Below are 11,595 nucleotides of genomic sequence, written 5' to 3' on the forward strand. Positions count from 1 at the left end.
GTGCTTTGGCTTTAAGCCGCAATAATGATTTATGTTCAAAGGTGATGATGCTAGCTAGCTCCGCCTCCGCCCTAACAAATGTGGTTAAGTGGGCCCTTTAATTCCTTTGTGGTCCTTCCCCTGCCTCCCGAGCAACTAAGTGCACCTTTCCACTCAACTCTAATATCCTTGGCTGGAACAGCACAGAAGAATCATTAAAAGGCGAGTTTACAATTCCTACTCGGACCTCAGCCTGGCCTCTCCAAACTAGCACAGAGTGGGCGCCAGTTCCTCGCAATGGAGGAGGTGTAACCATGGAAACGCTTCTCTCCACTGTGGAGCCAGATGCCAGTGAAGGCAGCCGTGCCTGGAGGCAGGATTTCCCCTCATAGGAGCATGATGCAAGGAAGGAAGCCCTGCTCAGTCCCAGGGAGCTTCTGAGTCAATTATGACAGCCCTCATGTGAGGCCAGGCACTTTGGTACTGCTGCTTTTAGTACCAGACGGTGACACTCTGCGGCACAGAATTCAGGGTTAGCAGGAAATCCAATTTGATTCCCTAAGTGTTACTTCCATCCTCACTAAGATGCGTACCATCAAGCCCTGGGCTTGGCAAGAGCAGTATTTTCTGGGGATTTCTGCTTGGGTGTAAAAGCATTCTCCACACTTGCGGGAAATACACAGGAGAGCAGAATACGTAAGCACAGCAGGAACGTAGCCAGGCAGGCAGCCACATGCTGGAGACCAGCCTGAATGCTGAGCCCAAAGGTTTTGCTGAAAGTACTTCATGGGTTACAGGACTTGAGGGTGGCAGGAGACTATAGTGGGAGTAATGCATTTGGGGGCGGGTCATTGGGCATGTGGCACAATGAGCAACCCTGTCATTTTTATCCTGATAAATATCATTGCTGCAGGGAGAAGCGGAGCTGCTCCTGGTGCTCTGTGTGTTGAAGTGCTAAAGACCTCAGCTGGGCTGGGACTGAGTCTGGATGGAGGAAAATCATCCATGTCTGGAGATGGGCCCCTGGTCATTAAAAGGGTGTACAAAGGTAATGTCCGGGGAAGCTCAGCCAGCCTCCTCCTACCATTTCCACATGTCTCCATGAAAAATCAGTGCCTTCCATTGGAAATCAAACTTGATTTGATTTTGTTATTTTTATTTTGTTTTATTTTATTTTAGTATTGGGGATGGAACCCAGAGAGACTTTACCACTGAGCTATATCCCCAGCCCTTTTTATTTTTCACTTTGAGACAGGGTCTCACTAAGTTGCTGAGGCTGGCCTCGAACTTCAGATCCTCTTGCCGCAGCCTCCCAAGTCAGGCATGCACCACTGTGTCTGGCTTCACACTCGTTTTTAAAATTCTAAAATGTCTTTAATGCTTTTGACATGTAGGGATTATTCTGGGTCATCCATGTAGTTTTTTACACATATTAAAACTCATGCTGTATCCATGTAACAGCCTGTCAGGTGACTAACAAGCTAAGTAACGCCATCAGACAGACTCACCAGTCAGGAGCACTTAATACCAGCCAAGATCTCTCTAACTGAAAATACTAGACTGCAAGATGGGGACTGGGGTTGTGGCTCAGTGGTAGAGCATTTGCCTAGCGTGTGTGAGGGTTAGGGTTCAGTCCTCAGCACCATATACAAATATATAAAAATAAATGTTCATTGACAAGATTTATATATATATGAAAATAGGAGGTAGATCTTATTGAAATGATCAGTAAAGATGAGGTTTCTTTGTGAACTTGGATAATTCATTTTATGATCTTGAGCAGCTTTCAAAAATCTCTTCAGATTCCTAAACTGAATAACTATATTAATGATATAATTGTAATATTATTATGTATTGTCATTGTTGGTACAGAGTAGAAACCCATTAAAGTGGGCTGGGGTTATGGCTCAGGGTGCTTGCCTAGCATGTGTGAGGCACTGGGTTCGATTCTCAACACCACATATAAATAAATGAATAAAATAAAGGTTCATCAACATCTAAAAAATATAAAAAAAACCATTAAAGTTAAGAGAATGTTACAAAATAAGTAAGTCAATAAATAGTAACATCAGTTCTTAGCTAAGGATTTTTTTTATTATTTTAATGACCACAAGTCATTAGTTACTGACCTTTGGTGTTTTTCTATAATTATATAGTAATTTTGAAGCCTTTCTCCACTCCTGACACACAGCACTAATAGTAAAAAAAAAAAAAAAAAATTCTTCAATATAGAGCTGTGCTTTAAAAAACAATCTCCAGCGCTCTCAGCCTTACCCCATCTTCTAGGAAACCTTGAGAGCCACATGGAGGAAGAAGCAAATGCACAGGGTGAAGTGCTTGTGAACTGCTCACCTGTTTAACCCAGAGGCCACAAGAACCAAAATAAGGGCCTCTGGGGGCCAGGGAGGCTGGCCCAAGTCGTTGACGGCATGCTGCTATGCTGCTGTCTAGAAGTTCTTTGAGTGGATCTAGACCTTCACTGCCATCGAGTTGCCAAGACTACCTCTGAGAGCACCTGCGCACACAATAACCTTCTCTGTTGGTCATTTGCCCTGACCTTATGACATTCTGAACTAGTTCTATTCTCCATTGTGGCCAAGAGCAACACATGAACACTAAATTATCTCTTCTGCTAACTTAGCTGAAGAATGGGGGGGGGGGGGGGACCTCTATGGATCAAAAGTTGAAGTGAAATCCATAGTGACAGGTAAGCAGGGCTGCCACCCTGTGGCCCAGAGGAAGCAGGAGATGGGAAACAGGCAGTGGAAGCTGGGGCTCCAGTGTCCACCTAGGAGTAGGAGCTGAGCACCTCCTGAATTTCTGGACAACTGGAACCAGGCATCTTGTGAAGGGAAGGGCTGATCTGTTCTCCACCAGTCAGCTGTCTGCCCTTGGCCCTACCAGCAGGCAGAAGACAGGCATGTATCAGGAGTCGGGCCTCTGCTACGTGGTGTCTGAACTTAACAGTGCCAAGGTAGAGAAACCGCATTCGTTACTCATCTAGTTGACAGAACAGTAGACAGAGAGCTGAGCTAAGGCAAGCATGAAGCAACTTAACTATAACAGCACTGGCAAGGGACAGCTCTCGGGAGTACACAGGACGTGGAGATCCATTGCCGGGAGCCCCATGAATAGGAAAGCCCATTAAAAAATAAAGGCAGGAATAATATCCAAGCATCAAGAGCGTATCCAAAAGGAGCAGAGATGTTAAAAAAACAAATGCCCACACACACCTTTAATGAAAATGAAGTCAAATGTATTTTTAATTAATAAAAAAGTAGACTGAATTCATATAAGGACAGAATTTGTAAGAATAGTGATAGAAGAAACAATTTAAACTACAAAAGGGTAAAAGGGATAAGGACTTTCAGAAGGAAAAGACAGATGAGAGGAAATATGAGGAGAAACTGTAACTAAGACTTTTCCAAAACTAAAAACAGGAGTCCTCAAACTGGGGCGGGGGAGGGGGGGGAGATACATCATCAAGGGCAAAACAGGCTGCATATATAAAAACCCAAATCATGTAAAGAATAATGTGGAAATCTAAATAGCCAACAGATCAGTTCCTCAGCATGAATGCCAAAAGTTAACAGAGTAACACCTACAGAAGACAGAGGGCAACTGCTGTCCATCTACCCACTAAGCCATCACTCCAGAGGAACAGCTGAATGGAACTCATGAAAGGAGCTGGAGTCACTGCCTCCAGGGCCAGTCACAGGACAGCCTCCATAGGCTAAGAAGCACACAGCAGGCTGGGTGGTGTTCGACTCCTGTAATCCCTGCAGCTCAGGAGCCTAAGGCAAAAGGATTGTGAGTTCAAGGTCAGCCTCAGCAACTTAGCAAGGAAGGCCCTAAATCTAAATAAAATATTAAAAAGGGCTGGGGATGTGGCTCAGTGGTTAAGCACCCCTGGATTCAATCCCTGGTACCAAAAAAAAAAAAAAAAAAGACATAGCTAAAAAAGGTGTCCAAGGCCAATGTACCCTAATCCCAGAGCTACAAATGGCTTAGCACCCAATCTGACTGGGGAGCCTGTGCTCAGTTTTAGAATTTGCAGCATTTTCAATTTTCAGATTAGAGATGCTCAGTTGGTGAAGTCTATCCACATATTCCAAAATCTAAAATACTTCTAGTCCCAAGCACTTCAGTTAAGGGAAATTTAACCTGTACTGACTTTTTGTGTAAATCTAATCTATTACCGCCCCCCCAAAAAAATTTTTTTAAATAACTAAATATTGTATCTCCCTTAAAGGTCAGAAATTGTATCCATGACCAAATTAATAAACAGTTATTTTTAACTCCTTATGTGCAGCAGCAGCCACCCAAGAAAAAGTTAGAACATCGTCACTAGTACAATTCTGGGTCTTGGCTTCTTCTGAAATGTTTCTCCTTTCATCATTTTACCAAATAACTCAGCAATACATAATCCAAAAACAAAAAAATTGAAAACTGGAAGTATAGGAATATAATTGGAAAACTGTTCATACTTCCTGACGGGGAGGAGGGGAGAAGAAGAAGAACCTAAGATAATCTAATATCAGGCCAATGTGAATAGTTCACCAAACTGAAGAGTTCACAATCAATATACAGAGATCAACAGAACTTCTCATACGTTAGCAATAACCATTATTTTTAAATCACACGGGAAGATTTATTCAACATAACAGAAAACCATCTTTAAAAAAAAAACAATCATATATCACTTAACAACAGGGATAGATTCTGAAAGATGCACTACTAGTCAACTTAGTTGCCACAGGAACACCACGGTGTACTTACACTAAGATAGCCACGCCACTCTAGGTGATGTAATATTATGGTACCACCATTGTATATGCAGCAAGTCACTGACCAAAATGTCATTATGTGACACTTTTGACAGCAGAAGGTTTAATACATGGGGGGGAAAAAAGTCTGAGCAGATATAAAAATACAAGTGACTGACTAGAAGAACATCTATTGTATTTAATCAAAAAAAGGTTACTGAATAAAAAACTATAATTCAAGAAAAATACAAAACATCTGGTGCAGTGGTGCACACCTGAATCCCAGCTACTTGAGGGGCTAAGGCATCAGGATCTCCAGTTCCAGCTAGCTTGACAACTTTCCTGTTTCAAAATGAAATTTCTTTAAAAGGACTAGAGGAATAGCTCAGCACGAGAGTGCTTATCTAGTCTGTACAACGCCCTGGGTTCAGTAACTGCAAAAAAAGAAAAGGAGAAAGAGAAAGGAAAGAAAAAGAAGGGGGAAAAAACACAACTAGACTGGGTCCAGCGGCACATGCCTGTATTCCCAGCTGCTGAGAGGATGAGGCAAGAGAGCTGCAAAACCGAAGCCAGTCTGGGCAGCTGAGCAGGACCCTGTCTCAAAATTAAAAGAAAAAAATTTTACAGGGATGTACCTCAGTGGTACAATGCTTGCCAAGCATACCAGAGACACAGAGTTCAATCCCAGGCACACTAAAAATTAAAAATTCAGGTTACAAGGAAGCATAGAAAATTAACAAATGTTAAAAAAACCTAAATGGCCAAGAAACACAGAAGGGCAAACTTAAATTAATTGTGGGATGAAAATTATGACAACTATCAGGAATCGTTTTTAATGTCAGGTTGGCCAAAAATAACAAATCTCGTATGTTGTCAAGAATGCAGAGAAAAGAAAGCCCTCGTTACTTCCAGTGGAACCACTTATTGGGTCATCTCTCGGGGGAAATGTGGTAGGACTTACTAATATGAAGCCATGAAATAGCTTACCATTCTGTAACAGAACGGAAGACAACATAAATTCATAAAAAAGGAAAGCAATATGGCAACATAAAAAAGGAAAGCAATATGGCAACTTAAGAAATACATTAGATCTTTGTACACTAACCAAGACCAGCTCAAAAACAGCATAAACTGGGTAAAAAAAGCCAAATGCAGATTCTGCTCGGTTTAATACCAATTCATAATAACAACAGCAAAAACCTAAGAAAGTGTTAAAATAAACCTATGGAAGATGAGTTGGAGAAATAGCATAAAAGCCAGATTCCCAAAGGATTTTTTTTAAAACTGAGTAAATGAGGAGAGAGACCTATCCTGCTCAATCAGGATTTGTTTGGCCTCATGAAATATCAACCTTAAGATAGCAGAGGTATAAACCAAAGAGAAGTTTATTTCTCACTCCTTTAAAGTCCAAAAGCTGGTATCACCTTTGGTTTGCACAGTATGGAATGTTTCCTGAAGGATTTTCATGTAGTTCATCTTATTCAATCCTTTCACCAACCTAGTAAGATAACAGGGCAGATATTACTGAAACCATATTTTGCAGATGAGAAACTTGTTTAGAGGAATTTGTAACTTGCCCATAGACACAGACTGGAGACCACAACGCAGCTGTAGTCCATGTAGGTGTGCCCCGTAGGTGTGCATCCCACTAACATAGGCTTCTGCTTTGGTTGTTTGGAACACTCCACGTCTTAGACCCAGGTGAAGACTCCAAATCACTTGTTTTCATATGACCTTCTTGAGGCCTTCAGTTAATATTCTAGAACAGGAATATTGGATGTACTAACATAACTATAACTGGTTATGCCAAACAACAGTGCTCTGGTTCCTCCAGGAATTTATAAAAAAGCAGTGACTGCAACCAGCTCCTTCTCTTTGTTCCACTATGGAGCTGATGTGAGGCCTAGACTCTTCTATGATATCTGCCTCTATCATTCCCATAGAAAATACTTCTGTCCTTGGGTGGACTAGATTTGGACTTACTTTCTTCCAGGCTGTATTTTTATCAAATTTGGTTAAAAAAAAAAAACCTTTATGTATAAATATTTAATGACTTTCAGATCATCACAATGAAATACATACATCTACTCAGTCTTTTGAGATCTAATTAAGATTTCTAAGAAAATGAATTTTTACTTTCATACTTTGGAATTTTTTGATGTCATTTTGTCATGATAAAATGATTCCAGCCAATGTGCATTTTTTCTTCAATGCGATGTTTGTTTTCGATGTATACGTGCAAGAAAGTAGGTGGAGAAAGCTTAAACTTTTTTTCAAAGCTCACGAATTTGCTATAACCTACAAAAAGCTGTAATGAAGAAATATTTGTTTGCAGAGAATCAATTAAGTAGCTTCCAGTCACTGGTGAGCAGATGATTCCTGCTTCTCAGAACTTGAATGTTTCAGCCAATATCTGTTAACAATTGGAAGTTGAGCCTATTTCCCTGAATTCACTGGCTATTTAACTACTGATTTCCTTTGCCTAACTTTTTTTCATTTTGTATTGTTTTATTGGTTTGTAGTTCTTCATCTAGTAATGGATACTAACCCTTTGTTGGATACATTTAAATTCTCACCCCCTTGTCAGTCGCTTATTTTTGTCTTGTATTTTGGTGGTGGGGGGGGATGAGAAAATTGATTTTTTTTTTAATGTAATCCAACTGATTTTTTATTGGTATTTGTGTTTTGTATCCTAAGAAATAGTTCCCTATTTTAAGAATATAGGCATATATCATTTAGAGCTTCTCCTCATTTAAATTTTAGAAATTTTGGAAAGCTATGAAATTTCCAAACCCTCATTCTGCATTTGTTCTGACAGGTGGTGCAGCAGAACAAGCTGGAACAATAGAAGCTGGAGATGAAATTCTCGCTATTAATGGGAAGCCCCTGGTTGGGCTCATGCACTTTGATGCCTGGAATATTATGAAGTCTGTTCCAGAAGGACCGGTGCAGTTAGTAATTAGAAAGCATCGGAATTCATGAATTTCAACATGACTCTTTGTTTTCTCAGTTCTTTCCTCATTTTAGCAAATCAGAATGACTTCTTTAAATGACAGGTTCTTGAAACGACAAATAGTATAGACGAAAACTATAAAAATCTCCAATTTTTTTGCTTTTCCACGAAGCCGGACCTGTTGTGTTGCAGCAGCAATGAAGTTGAACTCTGAAAGCCTGCAGGGGTCGTTTGGTTCTAGTGCCTATGCCCTCCTTTTATGTTTGCATTGAGGACACAAGAGGTGACATGCTCTTCTTCATCTGAAACACCTAGCTACACCTTCACTTCCCTCCTGCCACCTCTCCCAACATACAGTCCTGGTGCAAAGAGACCGGATGGGTAACACAAATGTCACAGCTAAAAAGACTAGTTTTATATAATTTTTTAATTAAGTGACATGCTTTTAGGCACAGTCAATGGAAGGAAGAGCTGTAAGTCTATATGTTATCCTGAAAAGAAAATAAGGCTTAGAAAAAAAAAATGAAATTATGACCTAATCATTAGGCTGAGCTCAGGAATTATCTAAATAATGAAAAGGCAAAATAAAGAAACTAATATTTTTTAACTAGTGTAATGTACAATATATGGGTGCAGAGTTCAATTCAATGGGTCACTGACTATGAAGTAATGATCACCTTCTAGTTCTCCAAGGTTAAGTCAAAGGCTGCTTTACAGTATAACAGTTCCAAAAACTGCACTAAACAGCCGTGAGCTTCACTGCTTACAAGGAGCAGGGAGTTGCAGATCTGAAAGCACCTTGCATCTGGTTTTCAAACCTGTCTTGGATAAGTGCTTAAATTCAAGACTGGACAACACAAAGCAGACAAAACTATCAGCCATGGGTTTCCACTTCTATATTTCATGCACTCCAACCACTCATTTCAAGTAAATTTTTAGAAGTATCTTTTTAGTGTCCTTAGATTTATAAGCAAAGGTATTCTATTTACAAATCCAAATTGAGCAGCATATATTAATCCTTTTGAGAAAAACTTTGGGTTGGTTTTTCTCTGCTTTCCCAGCACTTAAGAAATGTGACGTTTCTAGTTAATGGATCTCTTGTTTCTAGTTAATGGATTTCTTGACCTGGTATAACAAAACTCTATAATGACTGAAGTTGTTGCTGTGTATTCCTGTTTTGCAAATTCTTCCTTTTGCTAAAAGTATTTTCCTCCAGAAGAATGTGACTCATGCTGCTTGTGAACACCCCCCAGCTGCCATAAGCTTCTTCAAAGTACCCATTCTTATCCCATGTGCCATTCCCCTGTGACAAAGTTGGCTTTTCTCCCCTTGCACTATACCTTATTTTCCTAAATTCCAAAGCCTCATCAGCTTTGTTTACCAAAATGTAAGAACGAGGAAGAAAATGGAAAAACAGGGTGAGTCACTGTCAAGGTGAAGGAGTATGTAGTATTTACAACTTAAATCCTCGGGTGGTAAGAAGCCAGCCCACTGAGTCCTGGAAATACGGGTGGAGATTGTATTTGTCATACCTGCATGCATGATTCTAAGATTTTATGTTGGTGATTTAAAAAAATAACCTACAGCCAGGTAAAGGGCTATAAGTCCCAGATCATGGAGATACTTGAGCTGTCATCTATATACATCATTTTTCTGAGGACCAATTCTGCTAAAGATCTGTGAAGTTGGCCCAGTGAGGTCCCTCAGATGGGAGTAAAATACCTGGCTTGTCTGAGCCCAGATTTCTCATTTTTCAACAGGTTATGCAAAGGAAAATATAGTGCAGCAGTTAGCTAGAAAAACCTGATTGATTAAGCTTAGATTCTAATTTTCATTACAGTTACAGGTAGGATATTATAGGAAGTCAGTGCAAGGTGCATGCTAGATTATTTTTGAAGTCTCTGGGGTCAATTTCATGGTTTCTACTTCTTGCCTAAAAATTAAGAGACTACTTGAAGTCAATACTGAAAACCATTTTTTGCCTCTACTTTTACAGCTTTGCCTTTAAGAAATGTAGAATCCATCATAAAACTCTAATAGTAAAGAAATGCACACTTCTATGTGAACAGACAGAACTTTCTAGAGCAATGGCATTACAAGGGTGGACCTCTGGCTTCTCATACCAAGTCATCAGCTATTTCTATTCCATCGTGCCAGAAGGATTCCCTGACCAACAGTAGGAATTTAAGGGAAGAAGCAAAAGCTGAATTTTGATCCTGAGAGATAGAAAGCTATTTATTTGTCTTCAGTGTTCAAGGCATGACTAGTGTTTCTAATTAGTCTAATAAGCTCCCACGCTTCCTGAAGTGAACACTATAGTATTGTCCTACTAAAACTCGTTTGTTTTTTTTAAACTGGTCAGTCATTCACAGTAAGCTATGAGGGTAAATGTGTCATAACATGTAAATCGTAGTTGCAAGAATATACCGTGAAAGCTGAGGAGGTTGGGTTTCATTTCCACCCTCCCACATGCATCTCATTGAATTGTATGGTTTGACTATAATTGGCACCACACTTGTTGTATATTATACATTATCCTTTATTTATGTAAAATAAAATGCCTTATATATTAAAGAGTAAGTGCAATAATATGAAATAGCCTGTACATTTTTAAATGTTGTTGCCAAGTTATGTAAATCCACATCTCTGTAAACAACTTTTTTAAGTAATTTTAAAAAAATAAACACTCTGCTTACTACTTGGCCTTTTTTTCCCCAACTGTTCTATATTTACAGAGTAATATCAAGATAAACAATGTCTGCTATAACCTAAATAGGTGAGAGGTACAAAGGCAAGATAACTGAAGTTAGCCATTATTTTTCATGGTTACAATCAGAGCTTTGATAGAATCTAAAACCACTCTGCCTTTAAAATCTTAAACATTACCACAACCTCCTGGCTCTGGTCATCTCCTGGCTTCAATTACAACAAGGCCTTTACTCTCCTGACAACTGTCTGTTTTCTCCCCATCAGAATCCTATCCTTTCTTACTTCCTTCTCTTTTCAGACCAGACCCCATGGCAGAGGACAGCCCAGAGACTTTAGATCCTGTATGCCACTAACCAGTCTTTCCAGAAGTCCTGGATCTTCCCGACTGTCACATACCAAAAGTTGCCACAATAAATTCATAATTTCCAACTTCAACTGGGCCCTTGATGCTGCTCAGTAACTGTTTCCTTGTCAGTTTTTTCTCTCATTTTTCACAATGACTATGTTCTTTATTTTTCTCAGAAACCCTACTTACTCACCTTCCCCCTCACACATGCATCATCTGGGATCCTGGTTCAGAGTGAAATAAAAAGCATCTATTTTATTTAGGTGTTTTTTGGTTTTAAGATACAGACACCAACCTAGAGTAGTAGCTCAAGGAAGAATGCAAGATGGAATCTCATAGAAGAATGGGACCCAGCATGGGACTACAGGAACTCTAGGGTTCCGGGTTTTCACCCAACTCCTTCTACTGGTAGAGCTCCATGGTTGTGGGTCTCTCTCTGCTGGCCTACTATCTCCCAGCTGGCATCCTTATCCCCAGTCCTTAACTGTCACCTAGAAACCTACCACGAGTGCCATTTTGTCTTAATTTGGCCTACTTAATATCCCAGAATCTCTCTGGACATATACACCACAGTCTGCCTAAATTTCCAAAATATCCCAAATATAAGACTCTGATATATTGGCTCATATATCAAATATATTGGCTCAGCCCACCCCTACTTGGGTAATTTTTCCTCAGGAGAATATCTATTTACATAATTCTCTTCCCTGAAACCCACTGATGTGTGAAATGAACAAATACAAACAGGAAAACTCTACAGATATGGTGCATACCCCTAATCCCAGCAACTTAGGAGGTTCAGGCAGGAAGATCATCAAGGTCAACCCAGCAACTTAGGGAGA

General features: G+C 39.9%; 1 protein-coding gene across 3 annotated transcripts in view; it reads left to right on the plus strand.

Moving 5' to 3' along the window:
• Positions 1–10,445, plus strand: part of Pdzd2 (PDZ domain containing 2) — a 234,053-nt gene extending 223,608 nt beyond the window's left edge. For 2 of the 3 annotated variants that reach the window (XM_071612636.1, XM_071612637.1), the window contains exons 23-24: positions 893–1,027; positions 7,564–10,444. In XM_071612636.1, coding sequence (XP_071468737.1) covers positions 893–1,027; positions 7,564–7,727 — 299 coding nt within the window. In that variant the 3' untranslated portion in view covers positions 7,728–10,444. Of the gene's footprint in view, positions 1–892; positions 1,028–7,563 lie in introns of all 3 variants that reach the window. The other variant, XM_027936223.2, reaches the window with a different exon arrangement.
• Positions 10,446–11,595: the final 1,150 nt, after the last annotated feature.

This window comes from Marmota flaviventris, chromosome 5, assembly GCF_047511675.1.
Source record: "Marmota flaviventris isolate mMarFla1 chromosome 5, mMarFla1.hap1, whole genome shotgun sequence".
Classification (NCBI taxonomy): Eukaryota; Metazoa; Chordata; class Mammalia; order Rodentia; family Sciuridae; genus Marmota; species Marmota flaviventris.